Source organism: Hylobates moloch, unplaced genomic scaffold (assembly GCF_009828535.3).
Source record: "Hylobates moloch isolate HMO894 unplaced genomic scaffold, HMol_V3 SCAFFOLD_13, whole genome shotgun sequence".
In the NCBI taxonomy this organism is placed as follows: domain Eukaryota; kingdom Metazoa; phylum Chordata; class Mammalia; order Primates; family Hylobatidae; genus Hylobates; species Hylobates moloch.
Window position 1 is genome coordinate 81,101,133 of NW_026652288.1, and position 24,916 is coordinate 81,126,048.

Here is a 24,916-nt window from a genome sequence, read left to right on the forward strand (position 1 = left end):
GAGGGAGGAGGACAGTGCAGGGGCACACATCAGCTTGTGCTGGATTAAGGGACCGCAGAGTTAAACTGAGGGGCTGCTTCAGGGCCTGAGCTCTGTTCACTCAGACTTTTCTTCAGGACACATAACAAGGTCCACAGTCCATGTGAAAGCCACTGACGTCAAAATCACAGTCAGGCTGACAGTGGGTAGACATTCTCCCTGGACAGACGTGGCCGAGCAGGATAAATTTCACGGAGCGTAGCCCTTACCTGAAAAGGAGCCCGTCACCAGCCATGGCATAAATGACCCTTGGCATTGGGAAGAGGGACCCCAGCAAGCTGACTGTCAGTCCTGCAACCGACCCAATGGCCACTACGAATTTTGCAGCATAGAACCCATGAGCCACAAACATCTCCATGAGTGGGGATTCCGTGTCAATGGCGTAATATGGCACCATCAGAGTTAAGATCACGCTCACCTGTTAAAACAAGAGAAGACAGGGCTGGAGGTACAGGGGAAGAATAGCATGGATAGAGGCCCCACGGGAGAGGAAAGAGCCCTGCCCCTGGAGGCAGAGGCTTGCATGGCAGTTTGGATCCAGCACTTGCTGGCATGTGCCTTTACTGTAGACCAGTCATCTGGCCTCTAGGCCTTACTCAATACTATTTCCCGACATGTGAATTTAGTGGACTGGGCCAGAAACTCTCTATCTCTCTGGTCCTCTGATATCTGAGGAGTAAGTCTGCAGGTATTTCAGCCCCATGAGCAGAGCTATGCTAACAGTTCAGTGGAGAACAGATATTTCCAGAAGGAAGGAGCTGCAGCCAATGCCCTGCAACCAGGGCCTGGCAGGGACCATGAGCACCCTGCCCACGTGGACAAGACTCTCATTTCTCTTCTGCTTTCTGGTCCTACAGGGTTTTATCTGTACTCCTTTTCACTGTGAAACACCAGAGATAAAATCTCCAAAGATAGGTGCTTAAGAGGTCTATAGCCTATTAACTGTTGGGACCCAGATAAGGACTCATATTTCTATTTCCTTTCTCTAGCTTAGTCCTAGGATCCAGGCAGGCCAACAAACAAATGATGGCATCAGGACAGAATCAAGTCGTACCGACTATATGGCTGTCAGACAACTATGGCTTTGCTTAATCAGGAATCATTTACTGTGTGTGCTTTAAGGGTCCACCCCCAGGGAAGAGGGAGATATGAGGGAGGAGCAGAAGAGGAAATAGAGAGTAGAATGTCTTTGCTATTCTCTCTACCCTACCACCCCTCCCTGAACACTCTGCCAATGGGGAGAAATCAGGGTATGGACAGGACAAAGCCACTGGCATGCGTGTGCATCGGGGAGGCGATAAGCAGTTAACTGGGGGCTCCCAGGACCTACTCCCCTCACATATTATTGATCTGCCTAACACCCCTGCCTTCAGAATTGGCCATAGGCAATGGAGCCACCAGTCATATGGCCAGATATGGGGGGCCCCCCAGGCCTATGAAGGCCAAATTGACATCAAGAAGGAATTCAAAGCCTGAAGGAAAGAGGGTGGTCGCATGTAGACCATTTCTTTGCCTATTCCTCTGGAGCCACGATCCTCCAGCGGAGCCAAGGACCACCAGGGAGGACAGGATGTCCTAGCACAGCCAGCAACCTCGTTCTTCTCATGGTGGTGGAGGGGCTGCCTGCTGACCAGTACAAGACCAAAAAGCTCCTAGGGCATGTTTAAGGCCTGTGCAGTATGAAAGAGAATGTTTCCCAGTAACATAACCACTTGTAATATCCCCTTTGGGGATGGGGCAGGGTGGGCTGAAGGAGAGTGGGATTGAGCCTCCTCCAGCCTCAGGGAGTCTCCTGAGTTAGATCAGGATGGGTAAAAAGTTGGTGGATGCATAGAAGTACTCTGGTCTATAAAGTGCTATTCTAAGGAAGGCACTGAGATGATTGACTTTATTGTATGTGTTGTAAGGGCCCACTCCTGGAGGAAGGGCAGGAATGAAGGAGGAGTAGAAGGGGAAACGCAGAGTGTCCTTGCTGCTCCTTCTGCCCTGCAACCCCTCCCTCAACATTCTGCCCACAGGGATAATCAGGGTATGGACAGGATGAAGCCCCTTGCATGTGTATGCGTAGCGGGAGGCGATAATTGAGGCACTCATGAAACCTCTGGGTAGGCAGCTGAATGTCTGTAAACGACCCCCAAGTTTGCTCTGTGTTTTTCTCTGGCTTCTAGAACAATCCTGTTTTGCAGCTTGCCTTAATGATCAATTGGTCTGGCTTCCTTAGCTAGTTGCTAAAGATGTCTTTTTTGGGAAAGAGAAACAGCAGGGCTGATCAGCGGCAGCACCCCCTGCTGCCAGCTCTTTTCCTAATTGTGGTGATCCAAGTGAGTGCGCCCCTCAGGACCTGAGAATGTTTGTGGAACCACACACTTCCTGGCCTGTGAGCCGATTTTCTCCATTGCCGGGGGCAGAAGGGGATGTTGGATGCAGCTGGGCTATTTCTGTGATAGAAATTCTGGGATGGGAGCTGCAAGAGCAAGCATCAAAGCGTGAGGAGTATCTCAGGGGCATGATCCTGAGGAAGACAAGGCTGAAGTCTTTATTCTGGGGCTCCCCTAGGTAGGGAAACCTGAAGGTGAACTTAAGCTGGTGTAACAAGAGGGAGCAACAGCCAAAAGAAATGGCACTTTCCTCCCCAGATTTAAGGGGAAGAGAGTTTGTAGAGGACAATGTATTCTCTCTCCCTGCTGTGCAGGGAGCCTCGCCTCTTTGCTGCCGGGAAGCTCCCAGAAGACAGAAGAGCATTGAGGAAAGTGCACAGAGGCCCACAATGCCTTTGCTCGCACACCCACCCGTTACTGCCAGCCTATGACCTGAGCTCCTTGGACGGCAGCCCATTCCCTGCACACCAGCCCCTGGGGCAGCAGCAGACACCGAGAGCTTGTGAGGATGGAGGGGTGGGAATGAAGGCCAAGGCTGAAGTGAAGGCCTGGGCTTCTCCTCTTCTTCAGTTTGGAGTCCGAATTTTTTTCTTGTCATGGGGAGTGGGGAATGGGGCTACAGGGGACAAAAGACAGGCCCATAGACGCCAAGAAGACATAGGAAAGGACTCCTTCCTGACAGAGAAGGGAGCTCAGTGCCAGGGCCACATCGTGAGGAGGGTCCCGCAAGCATCTGGTACTTACAGACACATATGCTGTCAGGCAGATGACCAGGGAGGCAGTGATAGCATAAGGGATGGACGTGTTGGGATTCTTGGCTTCCTCTCCAGTGGTGGCAATGATGTCAAACCCAATGAAAGCGTAGAAGCATGTTGCTGCTCCTTGCAGCACCTGTGTGGACGATGGCATTTGTCAGACTCAGAAGGTCAGGGCAGCACCAGGGCCTTAAATGTGGAACCTGCAATTGCCCTATGCCCTGCAGACATGACTGAGTGGCTGAGGGAGTAACATGGTGGAACTCGTGCTAAACACGCAAGTTCTGATCTCCTCTACTTTCTAGCTGTGTGGCTGTGGGCAATTCTCTTATGATGTGTAAATAGAGATAAGAAGAATTGGCCAGGTGTGATGGCTCATGCCTGTAATACCAGCACTATGAGAAGCCGAGGCGGGTGGATCACGAGGTCGAGAGTTCAAGACCAGCCTGGCCAACATGGTGAAATCCCGTCTCTACTAAAAATACAAAAATTAGCCAGGCATGGTGACACGTGCCCATAATCTCAGCTATTCAGGAGGCTGAGGCAGGAGAATTGCTTGAACCCGGGAGGCAGAGGTTGCAGTGAGCCGAGATCACGCCATTGCACTCCAGCCTCAGCGACAGAGGGAGACTCCATCTCAAAAAAAAAGTGCTTCTGGTTCTTAGTGTAGGGGATTCAGATACTTCTGAGTAAGGAAGAATGATCCTACCTAAATTACTCTTAGTACCCCCTGCAGATCAGCTCTATGGTAACTTCCAGATCTGAAATGATATAAAAGATTTTCAGATCTTCAGATATTCTATTGTCTTCATTGGGAAAACAGGGTAAAGACAGTTTGTTTGTTGCTCCTTTGGGGCTTGAATGACCTAGTTGGGCACGAGGCAGGAGGTCAGAGTAAAGCTGGGGGATGGTATCCAGTTACATATGCTGGCAGTGTGTCAGGATTTTGTGATGTACCTTACGGGTTCCAGTAAGGTATATAAGCCATTTTAAGGTATATAAGCCATCTGGAGTCCACATGGCTCCAGGAGTGTTTGGGAATGTATTATATATGTCAAAATGTCAGTGAAAACCTTCCATTGAAGAGTAACTACTTTCTTTGAAAGAACCTATTGAAGTTTAAATGAGGGTCCCCCACCTTGGTATTTTCATTGTTAGCTTTAAGTAAAAAAGTGCCTCTTTGAATGTTTAGGTATGTCCTTTTTAGAAGGTGAGAGATATTTTTGGACTTGTGTGTACGGGATGAGGAAAAAAAAGCAAGCCCTAGCCAGTGGTCCAGGAGGTGAGACCCATTGCAGACTGGACCATTTTATTTTTCTTTTCTCCACATTCAGTTTATAAATGATGGAAATCAAAATGTGTGCCAAGCTGACACTTGTCCAAAATTTTCACTCTTACTTTCCTCACTGACTTCTCAATAAGACAAAATATGAAATACTAGAACCTGTAAGGTACATCACAAAATCAAAGATCTTCTCAAACCTTCAGAAGCAAACTTTGCTCATCTGTAAAATGAGCTGGTGTTTCCTACAGTTTCTCTCAGCTAGGATTCTAATGTCCGGGGTTCTTATCCTGGAGGCCATGGAATTCAGGGCATCTAGAAATTTTGCTGGGAAAGAATTACATATGTTTTTTCACTGCCTTCTAGTTGAATTAGCATTTCTTTCAGTTATGAATGTAGGTGACCAACTAACAATACCTGTGCCTGTGTCACCAATGGCAATCAGATATTTTCATTTCATATGAGAGTTGTTGCAGAGATCTTGAAATATCACTTATGCTTATTACTACTTTCAAATTATGATAGTTATTAGACATAGAGGTTAACATATAAATCCCTAATAGAGAAGCACATTGTTACTAGATTACAATATAAAAATAAAATAAAATTAAAAATACTTAATACTACATTTCAATATAATTGATTTCCTTTGAATTCCTATGTAATTAGGCTATTCATTTAAAATCACAATTCTCATAAGGAATCCACAGGCTTCATCAGACATCCAGGTGGTCCATGACACAAGAAAATTTAAAAACTCGTGGTCTATTCTAATAAGTCAGGTAGAAAGAACTTCTCAAACACAAGCAGTTCCATCTCTAGATGGCTACTTTCCAGAAGAGAAGAGAGCTCCTGCTTTCCCTACAGCAAAGTTTTTCATACAAGGGTGTGGAAAATGTCTTTGGCCTCCAGACAAGGAGAGAAAATAGATCTCACCTCATCATACATGGAGGTTCACAGGCTTGGAAATGTGCTTGTTTTCACTTATCTAGAAAATATTACTGGTCTTCAAGGATGAACGGATGCTAGACTGCAGGCTCACTAAGTAGTCCTGATCAAGAAAAGTCTCACTTTAAGATAGTTCCTTCATTTTTGACAAAGGTGCCAAGAACATTCACTGGGGAAAAGACAGTCTCTTCAGTAGATAGTGCTGAGAAAACTGGATATCCATATGCAGAAGAATGAAACTAGACCTTTATCTCTCATCATCTACAGAAATCAAATCAAAATAGATTGAAGACTTAAATCTAAGATCTCAAACTATGAAACTACCACAAGAAGACATTGGGGGAAAATCTTCAGGACATTGGTCTGGGCAAAAGTTTCTTGAGCAATACCCCACAAGCACAGGCAACCCAATAAAAACAGAGTTATTCTACACGTTCAAGTCCTTTGTGGAAATAAGCGGGGTTATAAATAAATCAATATGTTGGCTATCTCTATGTCTTAGGGAACTCATTCACCTTTTTGTACTTTGTTTTCATCCAACGTTTTCAACCGCAATCATAGGCCATAAGACTACCCCTAGGGGATGTTTGGAAAGATGTTTGGAAAATCTCCAGGACATTGGTCTGGGCAAACGTTTCTTGAGCAATACCCTACAAGCACAGGCAACCAAAGCAAAAATGGACAAATGGAATCACATCAAGTTAAAAAGCTTCTGCACAGCCAAGGATACAATCAACAAAGTGAAGAGACAACCCACAGAATAGGAGAAAATATCTGTAAACTACCCATCTGACAAGGGATTAATAACCAGAATATATAAGGAGCTCAAACAACTCTATAGGAAAAAATCTAATAATCTGATAAAAAAATGGGCAAAAGATTTGAATAGACATTTCTCAAAAGAAGACATACAGATGGCAAACAGGCATTGATAATCAGGTAAATGAAAATCACAACTATAATCAGATATTATCTCACCTCACTTAAAATGGTTTATATCCAAAAGACAGGCAATAATAAATGCTGGCAAGGATGTGGAGAAAAGGGAACACTTGTACACTGTTTTTGGGAATGTAAATTAGTACAGGCACTATGGAGAAAAGTTTAGAGTTTTCTCAAAAAACTAAAAATTGGGCTACCATGTGATCCAGCAATCCCACTGCTGGGTATATACCCAAAAGAAAGGAAATCAGCATATTGAAGAGGTATCTGCATTCCTATGTTTGTTGCAACACTGTTTACAATAGCTAAGATTTGGAAGCAACTTAAGTGTCCATCAACAGATGAATGGATAAAGAAAATGTGGGACATACACACAATTGAGTACTATGCAGCCATAAAAAAGAATGAGATCTGGTCATTTCCAACAGCATGGATGGAACTGAAGATCATTATGTTAAGCAAAATAAGCCAGGCATGGAAAGACAAACATTGCACATTCTCACTTATTTGTGGGATCTAAAAATAAAAACAATTGAACTCATGGACATAGAGAATAGAAGGATGGTTACCAGAGGCTGGGAAGGGTAGTTGGGGGCTGGAGGGGGGGAGGTGGGGATGGTTAATGGGTACAAAAAAGTAGAAAGAATGAGTAAGACCTACTATTAGATAACACAACAGGGTGACTATAGTCAATAATAATTGTACATTTTAAAATAACTTAAAGAGTATAATTGGATTGGTTGTAACTCAAAGGATAAATGCTTGAGGAGATGGACACCCCATTCTCCACGATGTGCTTATTTCACATTGCATGCCTGTATCAAAACATCTCATGTACCCCATAAATATATACATCTACTAAGTATCCACAAAACAAACCCAGAAAAACAGGTCCTGCTTTCTCTTCCTTTAACATTTATTCTTCTCTTGTACACGCACAGACACATATATGTACACACATAAACATGCACACACACAAATACATATAAACACAGATAAACACACATACATACACATGCAAACACATATACATACATATACATGCATACATACCCTCCTCTTGTAAATCATTTAGTGACTTGGCACAACCACCATATAAATTTGGGCAAAGCAATCTTAGAAAAAGGTGAGAGGTTTGTGAACCATGCCATGTAAGGAAGAACTGGGGACCTGGGGATGTTTAACTTGAAGAGCAGAAGACTCAGTGGAAGATGAAGAGGACACCTTTAAATATGTGCAGTATCGGCAGTTGGAGTCAATGTGATGTCCACTGTAGGCTTCAGAGGAAATCCTAGGGCCGTGCACATGGGCGTGATTGACTTTGGTTAGGAGCATAGACTTTGTAGACTGTCAGGCTGATTCTGCCACATATTAGCTTGGTGACCTAGAACAAGTTCTTAACCTCTTGGAGCCTAAGTTTTATTCTTACTTAAATGGAGATAATAATAGCACTTAGCTCATAGTGTTGTTACAAGGATAAAATGAGATAATACAGCAAACTGCAGTCCTATAATACGGTAGGTGCTCAATAAATATTAGCTCTTACCACCAGTGTTATTATTATAATTCTGTTTTTCTAGAGCAGTTGACACCCAAGGGCACAAACTCCTCCTCCTTCTACTCCCCTACCTTCCTCCTTTATAGAACTTGACTTGTGTATGCTAAGTGCTACCATGTGCCAGGTACTGTGCTTAGTGATGGGGATATAGTTATGAGCAAAAAGTGCCCAGCTTGATTTTACAGAGATTGAGTCTAGAGGATACTGTAAGATCCCAAATGCAATCTCGATTATGGTAACAAACTCAACAAGATTAATAAGCATCTATATTATTCATAAAACAAATGCTACTTTCCTCTAAATGAAAGAGAGAAGGGATGGCAATTACTGATAATGATTAGCTATCAGAAAGTTAACTATGATCAAGTAGGGAAAAGAGGAAGTAAACTTGCAAAGAGGATATCTCTTAGCCTGCATTTGCATATGTAGGACTACAAAGCAAGTATAGTTGGAGAAAGACTGGACAGATCAAAGGCAGGACATGTGGAGGTTCTACCACATTAGGCAGTCAAGATCATTTATTAATAACACAGACGATTCAAACAAAATTTCAATGAGGGACTACAGGCAGGTCTGGGGAGTATTTAGGCGGGGTTAAGGGAGCTGTCTAGGGATGTTGAGGCATCAGAGACTTAGCAACACTGAGAAGCTCTCATCCTGAGGCCTAAGTGTAGGGGGTGGAATGGTGTCCTGGAGTCTGGTGGGAGCTGGAGGTATGGGGCAGAGATTCCTAGAAGGAGCTGCCTTGTGGAGGCACAGCCAGTGTGGTGCCAAGGTTGGGAGGCAGCGAGGAAGAAATACTCTGGCCTTGCTTTCTTCTCGCCTTCTGACCTGATAGTATTTCCCATTGGCTAAATTCAACAGGAAGCAACCTGGAGCAAAGAACAGGGCATGAAGGGTGGAGAACAGGTCTGGGGAGCGGAGGCAAATGGAGAAGAAAGACCAGCACACCTACCAGGGTCAAACTGAACTTGGCCTAACAAGACATAGATGAGATAAACAGATTATTAAAGAGAAGATAATAAAATTAGCAAAAAGGGTCATCTTTTTACTTGAGTTAGTTTGAATGAGCTTTTCTTCCTTGCAAGCAAATGGTCCCTGATTGGTAAATACAAAGACCCATGAAATGAAACTGTATATGGGTGTCTCTACCCAAAGAACCACTGAAACTGTTTTCCACGTCACTCTATCCAGATCTCAGATCTGACCACTGGTGTTTATAGTTAGGATAGACTTCCATGCATAAAAGCACATGTGCGGTACCTAGGGGTGAGCATCTGTGAATAAAATTGGTGGGTGAAATGTGTGTATGTGTGTTCGTGTGCAAGTGTATGTGTATTTCTGGGTTTATTGGTATGTTATCCTAACTCTTTGCTTTAAAGTTTTGCAAAATTAAAAAATAGTATTGAAAAAAATTAGCTAGGTGTGGTTGTGTGCACCTGTAGTTCCAGTTACTTGGGAGGCTGAGGTGGGAAGATTACTTGAGCCTTGGAGGTTGAGACTGCAGTGAGCTGTGATCGCACCACTGCACTCCAGCCTGGGCGACAGAGTGAGACTCTGCCTCAAAAAAAAGTACTGACCTTTGTGTTTGATGATATAGCTGAGATTGTTGTTCAAAGTCAACCTGGTGTAAAAACTCAGCCAGCTGATCCAGAACAGAGTTCATTCCTCTAGAATGGCATTGTGGGAAAGCAGCACGTGCCTTAGTTGCTGGAGGGCTTCTGCTTAGTTAGTTGTCAAAAGCAATGTCATTAGTGGCCTGCTACTCAGTGTGTGAGGTCCCTAAAAACTGGCCTCTTGCGTCTTGCTTATATTTGAGAGGCATTCAGATGAGGCAGCATTTACTCATTCTGCCTCAACCAGTCTGCTGGATTCCTGGGAGATAATTAGGCGCCTTTATATTATTCACTCTCTAGGCAACAGAATTCCAACTTTTCACAGCATTTTCTACCACCCTCATGCCCCAGCTCTATTAGCAGCCTGTCCCCAGTGACAGTGGAATGCGCTAATAGGTTCCCACAAATGGATTCAGATGTGGAGAACATGAAAAACAACTTTTCCTTTGTTTGGAGGCTGTCAGGATTCCCCACAAATGATTGCCATGGACCGTTTTCCTGGGAGCTATTTGTGCTGGTAGAGTGTCTTATTTGCTTAAAGAAAAACCATAAGATAGTATCAAGAACAAATAACATGAAGGGAGCACACATCCAACAATGTTCAAGGGCTGAGGAATTGCAGATGGAAGCAGGGGTTCAGCTGAAGGCCAGAGTTACTTGATATAGGGAAAAATGTTTGTTGTTCTTAAACTGTTCAAGACCAAAGAAGCATTTGACCCAGAACCTGTAAGTGAGTAAACTATTCCTTAAGCTATTTTCTTTGGAAGGAAGTGTTTGGAGCAGGGGAAAGAGTAGGTTTATGAGGGGTCCGTGGTTAGAGGATGGATTGTTCATTAACTCTTTCAAAGTCCTTGAGAATTGTGTGGAAAGTCATGTCACGCTATTCTTATAAATCATCTCCTATACAATGGTTTCCTCCATTCCATCCTACCTAAAGCAATTGAAGAATAAAGTGGGTTGGACCTCTGTACTAGTCCCCTAGTCAGGGGTAGAGGTAAGGGTTTTGCTAAGGAGTGAAGAAGTTCATGTATCTGTTGACGAGGCAACACACTTTTGTAGACAATTGTTAGGTAACAGAGCGAGGAATGTGTGTATTACCTTGGTGTATGACATGCTCATGAGGCAGTGTCAGACCTTGAAAAATAGGGTCTAAATTCAAAATGACTTTGCTGGACTTTGGAAAAGTGACCTGAAACCAAAGTTGAGAAACAACAGGTCCAGGCCCATTCACTGGGAAGGAAATGTACTACATAAAAATCCAAGGCCAGGCAGAGTGCAGAGAGGATGAATCAGCAACATCTTCACACTGGGCTGTCCTTTGTTCTCAGATGATACTTTTAGGCACATTCACTAGGACATATATCATCCCCAAGTTTCCTTTAGGGATAATGGAATTGCAGCAAAACATTCACTTTCCCAGCCAAGCTTTTTTCTTGGCCAATGACAAATCTACTCAAGGCAGTAGGCTTGGATTGGAATGAGGACAGTGAACAGAAGTGCAAAAAAAATGATACCAGTTCCATGGCCCCAAACCCAGGTGGCAGTGGGGTAAATAAGTACTTTGGCCCGTCCAGGACTGGGATCAAATTTCAGTTCTATTACTTAGCATCTAGATCTGTGTCTTTAACTTTTCTAAGCTTGAGCTATTTGCATGTAAAAGTGGAGATCTCTGTACTTATTTCGCAGGGCTGCCATGAAAATTAAATTAAAAGTGTACATGAAAGAGTTCGTCACAAAGAAAATGTTCAATGTTAGGAAAAGCATCCTTCATTTCTTTCTTATGCTTGACTTCTGATCTTCTCTTAGGAAAGTTAGTGAGAACCCAGGATGTGTAAGTGGGGAACCCCAAGGCTGGCATGATTAGCTCCTTCCTTGATGAGGCAGGCTCCTGACTGAGGAAGGATGTGGAGCTCCTGAGAAGGAAAGGGAGACCCCCAAAGAGAATAAAGGCCTCAGAACAAAACACAAGGCTAAAGGCAATGCTAAAATGTGCCTCCATCTTCTTCAGGATGGGTAAAGAACATTTACACAGAGGATATTAACTCTTTCCAGTCTTTAAGGGGGGCCTAAATTAGAGTGTGTGCCGTTTGGGTGAGCTAATAGGAGGATTTTGAAAATTAAATATCAATCAAGTAATTAAGAAGAGTTTTAGAACTGCATTGACAGGATGTCTTCATAAACAATGCATACGCAGCCTGGGTCAGTTGAACTATTTTCTATCTCTTAATGTTCCTCCAAGATTCTATGACTTCATGAAAGTTTAAAGGAAATATAACATGTCAGATTTATTACCTTACTGCTTACTAAAGAAAACTCAGAAAGAATTATCATGATACACAAGGTACTGCATTGGTAGAAAGGGCTTTGGAGTCACACAGATCTGGGCAGAAACCCCAGCCCTGGAGCTGACTAGCTAAGTGAGGTCAGGTCAGTTTCGCAGCCTCAATGAGGATTCTCCACTTTTAAGCTAGGGATAACAGCACTGCTCAAAAGTTTTGTTTTAAGAGTGAGATACTATTCATGGAATATATGATGCCAGGAACTTAACAGGTGGTCAATAAAAACTAGTTCCTTCCTCGTATAGTTTTAACTATTGACAACCATAACAAGCTGCACATAAAAACATCCAAGATTTTGCTGTTTTTTTGCAAACATGTGGTGCAATTAGTTTTGCCACATAATAGATGAGAAAAACTGAAAGCACAGAAGTTAATTGATGGCCAAAGTCTTACAGTAAGTCCATGACCCAATAATTTCTTATATTAAGGAAATGATGAGGACATTTTCCTGCTACAATGAAAATGCAGTTGAGGACCAAGAAGCAGCTTCTCGGCTCCTTCTGGAATCTCCGCCTCGTTCAGCCTGCCTGCCTGTGCTCCTGCCTCCACCATGTCCATCAGTGTGACCCAGAAGTCCTACAAGGTGTCCACCTCTGGCCCCCAGGCCTTTAGCAGCCACTTCTACACGAGTGGGCCTGGTGCCCACATCAGCTCCTCAAGCCTCTCCCGAGTGAGCAGCAGCAGCTTCCGGAGTGGCCTGGGCGGAGGCTATGGTGGGGCCAGCGGCATAGGAGGCATCACCGCTGTCACGTTCAAGCAGAGCCTGCTGAGCCCTGTTAACCTGGAGGTGGATCCCAATATCCAGGCCATGTACACCCAGGAGAAGGAGCAGATCAAGACCCTCAACAACAAGTTTGCCTCCATCATCGACAAGGCATGGTTCCTGCAGCAGCAGAACAAGATGCTGGAGACCAAGTGGAGCCTCCTGCAGCAGCAGAAGATGGCTCGGATCAACATGTTTGAGAGCTACATGAACAACCTTAGGTGGCAGCTGGAGGTTCTGGGCCAGGAGAAGCTGAGCTGGAGGCGGAGCTTGGCAATATGCAGGGGCTGGTGGAGGACTTCAAGAAAAGTATGAGGATGAGATCAATAAGCGTACAGAAATGGAGAATGAATTTGTCCTCATCAAGAAGGACGTGGATGAAGCTTACATGAACAAGGTAGAGCTGGAGTCTTGCCTGGAAGGGCTGACTGAGGAGATCAACTCCCTTAGGCAGCTGGATGAAGAGGAGATCCAGGAGCTGCAGTCCCAGATCTTGGGCACGTCTGCGGTGCTGTCCATGGACAACAGCCGCTCCCTGGACATGGACAGCATCATCGCTGAGGTCAAGGCGCAGTGCGAGGAGATCGCTAACCGCAGCTGGGCTGAGGCTGAGAGCATGTACCAGATCAAGTATGTGGAGCTGCAGACGCTGGCTGGGAAGCACCGGGATGACCTGCAGCGCACGAAGACTGAGATCTCCGAGATGAACCAGAACATCAGCGGCTCCAGGCTGAGATTGAGGGCCTCAAAGGCCAGAGGGCTTCCCTGGAGGCCCCCATCGCAGATGCCGAGCAGCGTGGGGAGCTGGCCGTTAAGGATGCCAACGCCAAGCTGTCCGAGCTACAGGCCACCCTGCAGCGGGCCAAGCAGGACATGGCGCGGCAGCTGCGTGAGTACCAGGACCTGATGAACGTCAAGCTGGCCCTGGACATGGAGATCGCCACCTACAGGAAGCTGCGGGAGGATGAGGAGGGCCCTGCTGGAGTCTGGGATGCAGAACATGAGTATCCATATGAAGACCACCTGCGGCTTTGCAGGTGGTCTGAGCTGGGCCCATGGGGCCCTCACAAGCCCTGGCCTCTGCTATGGCCTAGGCTCCAGCTCCTTCAGCCGCACCAGCTCCACCAGGGCCATGGTTGTGCAGAAGATTGAGACCCGCGATGGGGAGCTGGTGTCCGAGTCCTCTGACGTCCTGCCTAGGTGAAGAGCTGCGGCAGCCCATCCCAGCCTGCCTCTACTGTGGCTCTCCCAGAGCCCGGGAGGGAGGCTGCTGTGCAGGGGAGCACAGGGAACAGGAGACCCACCTGAGGCTCAGCCCTAGCTCTCAGCCCACCCGCGGGAGGAGTTTACTGCTTGGGGACCCCCCTTGCCTCCAGCTACAAAACAATTCAATTGCTTTATTTTGTCCAAAAAAAAAAAAGAAAAAAGAAAATGCTACTCAGTTCCAGGAAAACATTCCTTCTTTTCACTCTTGTAATTTGTTGTTTCTCTTATATGATAGGAAAGGAACAGTTTGTATCATAAGATAATATAGATCTGGGGATCCAGAATGGGGCCAACAGTGTTTCTTTGTCTCTTCTTTTGGGTTTAAGCAGTTTCAGTATTTATTCATTTCAAAGAGGAGGGATGAACTTTGTAGTTCTGTGGAATTCTTACAGATAAGGAGGAGACTAGGAATCTTGGCTTAAATTGCTTCCTTGCTTATTTCTCTGCATTGAACGGCATGGCATGGTTCAGAATAAACAGAAGTGATTTTGAGTGTTCTCCAAGAAACATTTCTGATCCCTGGACATGTTGGAGAAAAACCAGTCTAAGCAAAAGCTACAAAAGCAAAGTGGGTGGAATCCTGGACTTGCTTTCTGTCATCAGTTCTAGGCAGACTTGCCTCTCTTGACCTTAGGTTGTTCATCTGTTAAGTGAACGGATAGGACCAGGTAACCTCTAAGGTCCCTGACAGCTCAAAATTCTCTGATTTATGTCCTACCATGAAAAAAAAGGCGGGCTAGTGAATTTCACCAATAAATCCACAACATAAGTATTTTTAGTCATCCTAGAAAAAGAAACCAGGTGCAACTTACAGCCACTTGTCAGTATAAAGAATTTCCACTCTGACCTTCCTATTTTTCTCTAGCGTAAACCACACTAGCCAGATCATGGAATGAGATCTGAAAACATCCTTTTGGTCCAGCCCACGCTCTTGCTAACCCCTAGACCACACCAGGTAAACCCGCCTGTCATGAACTATGCCTTTAGAATGGAGTTTATAGCACAGCCCTGCATTAGGCCAGCTCAGCTGTCCTCTGACCTCAGTGGGACTCTCCTCCTAGAGTCAAATGCTGACATTGGAATTAAAAACTGTTATTTTCCGAGTTTCATACCCAGGCAAAACTCATCCCTTCCCTACTGTCCCCTTTCCCTGGCCTCCTTTATTGCCTTGTGTATTTATGTTCTTCTTGATCTCTCTTAGTAGATAGTAGAGATAATTCTATAGAACTGAGCTGTTCTTGCACAGACTTTGCAGTCAGGCAGTCCTGGCTGACTGGGTTCTGCCACTTACATTGTGTGTTTAACAGTAAGTCATTTGAACTCTCTGAATGGGAGTTTTTTTCATCTTTAAGAGCAGAATGTAAATACCTTCCTCACAAGATTATCAGGATGATTAAATGAGATGGTACATGCAAAGCCACTTAGCACAATTTTAGGCAATTGCAGGTTGCCAAAACATTGAATCTATTATTGTTATTTGTATAAAATAGGATCTTAACAAATGCCTGTGGGGGAAAAAACAACAACACAAAAGAAACACTTCTTCAGGATATTCCAACTAAATTCAGATCAAAAGGTGATAAAGAGGGTGCTGTGGTAATTATGGAACAGAACAGCATTTTCTTGAAAATATGTCTTAGGTTGGTCACAGGATAGAAGGCAGAGTGTGTGACAGGCACACCAGGTGTTTGGAACAAACTTACCCCTGACCAGCCGTGGGGCAAGAACTGGCCCTCCGCCCAGTATTTCCCATTGATGAAGAAGAGGCCTGCGATCATGATGAACACCCACACTGCCAGGTTCAGCACATTAAGAACATTGTTGAAACCTACGGAATTCTTCACCCCCAGAGCAACAATGATGGTCACGATGACCGCGATCAATAGAGCCAGAAGGTCTGGGTATGATTCTTCACCTTTCCCTAGAGAGGAAAGACATGATTTGACATTGTCTGGAGGGAAGGAAGGGCCGTGCAAACTCCTGGTCCTACCCCAGTGCATCCGCACTCAGCTTTCAGAAGGGCAGTAAATTGAGAGGCCGAGGCAGGCAGATCACGAGGTCAGGAGATCGAGACCATCCTGGCTAACACAGTGAAACCCCGTCTCTACTAAAAATCCAAAAAATTAGCTGGGTGTGGTGGCGGGCGCCTGTAGTCCCAGCTACTCGCGGAGAATGGCATGAACCCGGAAGGTGGAGCTTGCAGTGAGCCGAGATCACACCACTGCACTCCAGCCTGGGGGACAGAGTGAGACTCCAACTCAAAAAAAAAAAAAAAAAAAAAGGGCAGTAAGTCTGTAAAAGGAACTCTGTGTGTGTGTGCACCTACACATGCCTATGCTGTAGTCCACAAGCAGATACAAGTGTCTATTTGCAAATGAGCAGGATTTGGTAGATAGGTAAGATGATGTGGTATCCTGGAGCAAAAATTGGGCTATGTGGTGTGACAATTACAACAGTGCCTGTGGAACCATGGCACAGAACATTTGAAGTGGGAACCGTCCTGGGATATTTGGGATGTATATTTAGGTCTCACATGTTTGAAAATTGTTTTTATCTTCATTATTTTTAATTTTACAGTCTGTAAAATTTCCATCCCATTCCCAAACCTTTTCTTTATCAACAAATTTAAGAATGTGTGTCTTTGAAAATGATGGTAAGAGGGGTTTTCTGTCCTTTTGTGTATATGTGGTTGCAGAGAAAAAAATAACCAGTGAACATGCCCTGCCTGCTTGGTTTTGCCCAGTGGCCAGTGGACTCCTGCCCTCTATAGAGTGGAAAAGGCACTGCCTCAGCTCTCAGGGATCTTGAATTTCGGCTGTACTTTTGCCCATAGCCAGATGTGTGGCCTTGGGCAAGTTGCCTCATCTCTCTGGACCTCATTTGTAAAGTGAAGGACATGAATGACCTGATTTTGGAGGACTCTTTTAGACCTAAAATTCTATGCAATCAGTACACAGAACAGGTTTGTTCTTTATATTTTTATCTTGTCATGGTACTTGGGTGCTCAGCATTTTTGTCAGTTCTTTTGAGATAGGAATATCGAAGTTAGATGACTTGACAGCCACAGAATCATTCCTTGGAAGTTCTGAGGCAAGATTCCAGAGCTTCCTCAACTATTGTTTAGCTTTCCTCGAATGTGAGTTTATCAGGCATCAAGATGGAGAGTGGCTGGGCGCAGTGGCTCATGCTTGTAATTCCAGCACTTTGGGAGGCCAAGGTGGGTGGATCACAAGTCAGGAGTTCGAGACCAGCCTGGCCAACATGGTGAAACCCTGTCTCTACTAAAAATACAAAAATTAGCTGAGCATGGTAGCTGAGTAGTAATCCCAGCTACTCAGGAGGCTGAGGCAGGAGAATTGCTTGAACCAGGGAGGTGGAGGTTGCAGTGAGCCGAGATCATGCCATTGCACTTCAGCCTGGGCAACAGAGCAAGACTTTGTCTCAAAAAAAAAAAAAAATACAAACAAAAAAAGAGTGGATGGCAAATGACGGATGGAGCCTGAGGTCTCATGGTATTTGTTAACACAAGCTTCTGATGGTTTAGCATTCACTGTTATATTACTCCTCCCTGACCTCTTCTAGGCTAGAATCCATTTTATTCATTAAATTTTTTTTCATTGAAATTTGGAAAAAAAATCTCATGAAACCACTGGAGAAATTGCTGACAGTTCTTTTTTTCTGCATTGGTTTTATTTTTGTATAGCTATTGACATGTGCATGTATGGTTTGTATCCTTTGACGTATGACATTACATGAAAACATAATCCATGTTATTACAAGTTTCCCTAATCATCCTTTTAATGGCTAGCTACATAGTATTTGTTTGCAATTTACTTAGTCATTTGTCCCACTGTAGAATATTTAGGCTGTCTCTAACTTTTTGTTATTTTAAATAAGGCTGTGATGAGCATCTTTTTGTATAATGCTTCCATGGACATTAGAATTATTTTTTAAGGATGGATAGATTCATAGAGAAAGAATTACTTTGCAAAAGAAAAAGAGAGATATATTTAAGGCTTTTGATACATTTTGCCAAATTGCTTTCTGAGAGGAGAACTTATTTATGTGGCTCTGTAAGTTTGCATGCTGAGGGCAGGAGGATGTGGCAGTCTCACCCAGGCCATTGAGGGTTCCCACGCTGTCCGCCATCCAGCGGCTGATGGTGTGGTTGGCTAGTGAGTCAAACATGCTGCTCAGAGCACTGGCTCCGGCCGCAGTGCCAATCAGGTACTCCAGGATCAGGTTCCAGCCAATGAAAAATGCCACAAATTCCCCAACAGTGACATAGCTGTAGGTGTAAGCAGATCCTGTGGTCTTGGGGACTCGAACTCCAAACTCTGCATAGCAGACACCTGCAAGGGACAGACATACACAGATGGTGGACTTCAGGAGATGAGCTGACATCCTGTGGCCAACAATCTTGGGTGGAACATACTGAGACTCTCTAGGATTTCAGAACAAATACACAAAGTTTTATGTATATGAATTGATTCAGAGCCAACTCTTACCTCTTCCAACCTCACTTCTGAAAAATGCAAACTTGAATGACTAGCAAGGCAGTCAGAACTAATTCTACTGAACTATTGGAAACTGATCTTTATTTAGAAAAAATTCCACTTGTGTGTGTCTCTGTCATGTTCCTTAGGTGTCAGATATCCTGTGTGAACATGGGCCCAATTCATTACAACCCCCATCCTTGATGGCACCAGGGTTATATTATGCACAAACTTCTTCTCTTTCAGTTTATACATATTATAGAAGGTGCTCCTCATTTGAGAGTGATACTTTGAGCAATCTGTGAAAATGCTGTACTATATCTAGGGGGTAAATAAAAGATGCAAATATAAATAAATTACTAATTATTAACAAGGAAATTTAGCACATGCACAAAAGGTAATTTAACAAACACTTTTAGAGTCCTACCATGTGCATGGCAGGGTATGAAGCACTGGGTATAAAAAAGACAAATGGCATATGCCCCTGCCCTTAAGGGGAGAGAGGCCATCAGTGCCCACTGTAGGCTGTGTAAGCTTGACAATGTAAAAATGTATAACAATGAGAGGCGAGATGTGAGACGTATACTTAGAGGGTTTTGAGGCATATGTAGGGGTTAATTGGATGAAGAAGGTGGAACATGAGGCAAAGACATGGCAGAGAGAGAGAGTATAAAGTATTTGGGTGGAGGGGAGTGTGCACTGAGGTATTAGGAGGAGATGAGGCTGGCCACATAAGCAGAGCCATGTGTTTTCCTAAGTGAGTTCAGGGCCCACTTCCACCAGAATCATCGACTGAATCTTAATTGCAGGAGATAGGAATCAGGATGCTGCATTTTAACCAGCTCCCCAGGTAATGCATGTGCTCACTTTTATCTGAAATGCACTGGAATATTGCCTCATTCTTTGATGTAATTAGAGAATAAATTAGAAAGAGGTTGAGAACATACCAAACTTCTGGGAGTTGGGAGAGTTTCCTATTTTGTGCTAGGAATTCTGGGTGTGGGCCAGTGGGTGGGGCAACGAGTTGGAGGACAGACATAGGACAGCTTGGAGGAAACATACCAGGGGTGGGATGTAGGAGGATGTAGGAGGGAACTCAAAGTCAACTTTAGCTTCAGTCCCAATTTTGTTAAGGGCCAACCCTGAGGTTCTCTCATCACAAACCAGGGAATAATAGTTCACTCTTTTGTGAATAAAGAGAGCAGGTTTCTTCTCATTTGGAAGAGGGTGAAATCAATGCAAAGAAGCAAAAACAGAGAAGTCAAAAGCAATGGCACAATAAATGATTCAATGCGATGTACTATCTCTTCCTGCCCCTCAGCTGCTTCAGTTGTCAGGATGTCTACATGGAAGAAGCACTGGACCAGTTAGGCTGGGCTCCTGTTTCCACTCCACCCCTGTAGGTTCAGCGTGCTTGTTTCTAAAATAAAAGTATTACACCAAAGACTCTCTTAAGGATCTCCTAACTCTGACCCTCTAGGATTCCATCTGTTATGTTGAACTTTGTAATTTTTTTGGCTGCAAAATCTATTGAGCACAGCTTAGCTTTTCTTTTATATCAGTTACAATATTGTTCAGTATTATGGAGATGCTGTCAGGGATAGTGAAACTGTTTGTCTCTACATTAAATGGCCCAGGCTGTTATTTATTTTGAGTTCCTATGTCAGCCCTCCTCCCCTTGCTTTGTAAATATAGCTTTCCATCTCCTTCCTTGATGTCAGACTGTCAGTTGTTACTTCTTGTTGCTGTCCCAGTGCTTACCTGGAGCAGTCAGACCACCTCTTTTCTAAATTGCTGCTTCCAACACCTGATATTTAAATTGTTAGAGTGAGTCTGAAATGAAGAGGAAATGGTCTTTGAAGAAAGGCCTGAAGAACTCTTCCATGGGGAAAGTATAGAGTGTGCACGCATTAAATACAAGAACCTGATGATATTTTCTTGGATGCCATGTGTTTTCAGGGTTCTTGGGAGTTGAGTTTGCACATACGGATTAGGTTGCTCTTTCAGTGCTGTGTGAGGAAGGAAGTGAAGAGGCAACTCACTTCCCTGCTTTGGTATTGGATCAACAGCATTATCCAATAACTCCTATATTCTATGAGCTGATTCTCATCACCCAACTTTACCACCTGATATTGTACAAGATTTATAAGTAAAATCTTTTCCAAATGATGCTTTTGAAGCAGGCATGGATTCGATTGCAAATTTAATTTGGAGAGCCAATATTATGGAATTTGTGCAATCAAACATTCTCTCCATAACATTCGATCTGACAAATTAAATTTAAAAATACCCGTTTTGCCACCAGAATACACTTGCCAAGGGTAATTAGCAAATAGCCAAGTCTTCATTAGGTCTTGTGAATGGACCAGTCCGTTGCTGTCTGAATTAGAGAAAGAGGCCCTGGCTGTGCATGGTATAAGGAGCATTTGGAATCTTAGTCATTTCCCGAGGTCCTGCTGGGGTCCTAATGACTATAGTTTGGGGAGAACGTGGGAAAATCGATCAGGCACTAACCATATAAGACAATTTCTGCTCCAAGAAATCATTGTTTTGGACACACTGTAAAAGATATTATAATATTTTAAAATCTTTCTGATTTGTTTGTATGGAGAAATTCAGACTTAGAGTGGGTACTAGAGAGCATCTAGCCTGGCATTGAAGCTCACTGGTGATAATTGAATGTTTACAGCCTCAAATATGCTGAGAAAAATGTTCTCATTCAACCTTTTAAAAATATCTGGTATGTAAGAGAAACACATTTAAGAGTATCTTTCTAATTTCAATAAGAAATTAAAAGCATGGAAACGGAATTTTTTTTTTTTTTTTGAGATGGAGTTTCACTCTGTCACCCAGGCTGGAGTGCAGTGGTATGATCTTGGCTCACTGCAACCTCCACCTCCTGGGTTCAAGCCATTCTCCTGCCTCAGCTTCCCAAGTAGCTAGGACTATAGGCATGCACCACTATGCCTGACTCATTGTTGTATTTTTAGTAGAGATGGGGTTTCTCCATGTTGGCCAGGCTGGTCTCGAACTCTTGACCTCAAGTGATCCTCCTGCTTCAGCCTTCCAAAGTACTGGGATTACAGCATGAGCCACTGCGCCTGGTGAAACCGTGGTTTTGATCCTAGATTATCTAGGGTTCTAGATTACTGAGTGTTGAGGGGCAAGTTACCCTCCTATGGATGAAATGAGACAGCCAATTAGATATGGTTTAGGGTCCCTTCTGGTGCCTCGTTCTTTGGTTTTACAGCTAAAGTCAACTCTTAATCATCTAGTTAGTGAGGGAAGCCCTGTAGAAAATACTGTATGAACCAATGATTCTCAGTAAAGGTGGTACTGACTCCTAGGGGAATTTTGGAAATATGTGAGAGTGTCTATGTTTCTCACGATGATTGTGGGCACTCGTGGCATTAAGTGGACAGGGATCTGGGCTGTTCGCCATTCTGCAATGTGACTGACTCACAGAATGAAGCTCTGTCTTGTATCATATATGACTGCTGATGGCCCCGGTGGACATTCATTTAAGTACAAACCTGTTTATAATTTTTGAACTTGAATTTATCCCCATTTTACATGTACACACAAAGCATTTGTTTATTTGCATGGCCTTTTAGACATTGAATTTTTGAAGACTGCAACAGCTGGGTAAATTGAGAGACAGTTGTCATTTGTTTGGTTTGGAATTTACCGACTTGATTATCATTTTGGAAGACCATCATCAACAACAACGTTATTCATGGTCTTTGAGCATCAAATAACAGTCCTATATGAGTCTGCATTTGTGGAAGTTGTATTCACAGTGGTTCTACAAATGACCACAAACATCTGACAATTTCATTGTGTCTCCTAATGTACGCATGCCCCATCATTCACATGTTGAAATAAATATTGTTTTTATTCAAAATTACTTTCCTTTGATTTATCTTTCACACTCAGGACATAATTATTTTTTAAAAAGTTAAGTGCGTAGGAAGGTAACCATCTCTAGTTTTCATCCAGAATAGTAGAGGAGGCATTACAAAGTGTTTATTACCAAAAACGGATTTGGGTGTACTAGGATAGAGAATCACTGTTTTAAATGAGAGATCAACAGTCGGGCGCAGTGGCTCATGCCTGTAATCCCAGAACTTTGGGAGGGCGAGGCAGGTGGATCACCTGAGGTCAAGAGTTTTTTTTTTTTTTTTTTTTTTTTTATTATACTTTAGGTTTTAGGGTACATGTGCACAATGTGCAGGTTTGTTACATATGTATCCATGTGCCATGTTGATTTCCTGCACCCATTAGCTCGTCATTTAGCATTAGGTATATCTCCTAATGCTGTCCCCGCCCCCCCCACCCCCCACCCCACAACAGTACCCGGAATGTGATGTTCCCCTTCCTGTGTCCATGAGTTCTCATTGTTCAATTCCCACCTATGAGTGAGAACATGCGGTGTTTGGTTTTTTGTCCTTGCGATAGTTTACTGAGAATGATGTTTTCCAGTTTCATCCATGTCCCTACAAAGGATTTAGCAACTTCAGCAAAGTCTCAGGATACAAAATCAATGTACAAAAATCACAAGCATTCTTGTACACTAATCACAGACAAACGGAGAGCCAAATCATAGTGAACTCCCATTCACAATTGCTTCAAAGAGAATAAAATACCTAGGAATCCAACTTACAAGGGATGTGAAGGACCTCTTCAAGGAGAACTACAAACCACTGCTCAATGAAATCAAAGAGGATACAAACAAATGGAAGAACATTCCATGCTCATGGGTTGGAAGAATCAATATCGTGAAAATGGCCATACTGCCCAAAGTAATTTATAGATTCAATGCCATCCCCATCAAGCTACCAATGACTTTCTTCACAGAATTGGAAAAAACTACTTTAAAGTTCATATGGAACCAAAAAAGAGCCCGCATTGCCAAGTCAATCCTAAGCCAAAAGAACAAAGCTGGAGGCATCACACTACCTGACTTCAAACTATACTACAAGGCTACAGTAACCAAAACAGCATGGTACTGGTACCACAACAGAGATATAGATCAATGGAACAGAACAGAGCCCTCAGAAATGATGCCGCATATCTACAACTATTTGATCTTTGACAAACCTGACACAAACAAGAAATGGGGAAAGGATTCCCTATTTAATAAATGGTGCTGGGAAAACTGGCTAGCCATATGTAGAAAGCTGAAACTGGATCCCTTCCTTACACCTTATACAAAAATTAATTCAAGATGGATTAAAGACTTAAATGTTAGACCTAAAACCATTAAAATCCTACAAGAAAACCTAGGCAATACCATTCAGGCCATAGGCGTGGGCAAGGACTTCATGTCTAAAACACCAAAAGCAATGGCAACAAAAGCCAAAATTGACAAATGGGATCTCATTAAACTAAAGAGCTTCTGCACAGCAAAAGAAACTACCATCAGAGTGAACAGGCAACCTACAGAATGGGAGAAAATTTTTGCAACCTACTCATCTGACAAAGGGCTAATATCCAGAATCTACAATGAACTCAAACAAATTTACAAGAAAAAAACAAACAACCCCATCAAAAAGTGGGCAAAGGACATGAACAAACACTTCTCAAAAGAAGACATTTATGCAGCCAGAAAACACATGAAGAAATGCTCATCATCACTGGCCATCAGAGAAATGCAAATCAAAACCACAGTGAGATACCATCTCACACCAGTTAGAATGGCCATTATTTAAAAAATCAGGAAACAACAGGTGCTGGAGAGGATGTGGAGAAATAGGAACACTTTTACACTGTTGGTGGGACTGTAAACTAGTTCAACCATTGTGGAAGTCAGTGTGGCGATTCCTCAGGGATCTAGAACTAGAAATACCATTTGACCCAGCCATCCCATTACTGGGTATATACCCAAAGGAGTATAAATCATGCTGCTATCAAGACACATGCACACGTATGTTTATTGCAGCACTATTCACAATAGCAAAGACTTGGAAGCAACCCAAATGTCCAACAACAATAGACTGGATTAAGAAAATGTGGCACATATACACCATGGAATACTATGCAGCCATAAAAAATGATGAGGTCAAGAGTTTGAGACCAGCCTGGCCAACATGATGAAACACCGTCTCTACTAAAAATACAAAAAAATTAGCCAGGTGTGGTGGCGGACGCCTGTAGTCCCAGCTACTCTGGAGGCTGAGGCAGGAGAATCGCTGCAACCTGAGAGGTGGAGGTTGCGGTGAACTGAGATTGTGCCACTGCACTCCAGTGGGGATAACAGAGCAAGACTCTGTTTCAAAAAAAAAGATTAACTTATAAATAATATTTACTTACTTTGGTGAATCCATTAAAAAATTTTGCCCCCGAGTTACCTTTCTAATCATATTTGCCTTATGCTATTATCAAAGTGATTTTACATTTTGTGGTTATCCACCAAGTGATTAGAGGGAGAGGCATATTGATTTCAAAAGTACTTATTGATATAGCTAGAGAGAATCAATATGAAATCCAATGTTTAGGTGCAGGCAGCCATCAGTGAGTGACTACATGCTGCAG

The 24,916-nt window shown here is 43.4% G+C and overlaps 1 protein-coding gene, 1 long non-coding RNA gene and 1 pseudogene across 3 annotated transcripts in view; 2 read left to right on the top strand and 1 right to left on the bottom strand.

The window, feature by feature from the left end:
• LOC131380913 (uncharacterized) overlaps positions 1–22,456 on the top strand; it is a 38,516-nt gene extending 16,060 nt beyond the window's left edge. Inside the window, exon 3 of the long non-coding RNA XR_009209205.1 lies at positions 19,704–22,456. This is a non-coding gene — a long non-coding RNA (uncharacterized LOC131380913). The remainder of the gene's footprint in view (positions 1–19,703) is intronic.
• SLC7A14 (solute carrier family 7 member 14) overlaps positions 1–24,916 on the bottom strand; it is a 130,445-nt gene that overhangs the window by 23,442 nt on the left and 82,087 nt on the right. For both annotated transcript variants that reach the window (XM_032173996.2, XM_032173994.2), the window contains exons 3-6: positions 18,002–18,238; positions 15,590–15,807; positions 3,162–3,308; positions 249–457 (exon numbers count right to left, since the gene is read on the bottom strand). In XM_032173996.2, coding sequence (XP_032029887.1) covers positions 249–457; positions 3,162–3,308; positions 15,590–15,807; positions 18,002–18,238 — 811 coding nt within the window. The remainder of the gene's footprint in view (positions 1–248; positions 458–3,161; positions 3,309–15,589; positions 15,808–18,001; positions 18,239–24,916) is intronic.
• On the top strand, positions 12,274–14,025 carry LOC116481239 (keratin, type II cytoskeletal 8-like; annotated as a pseudogene).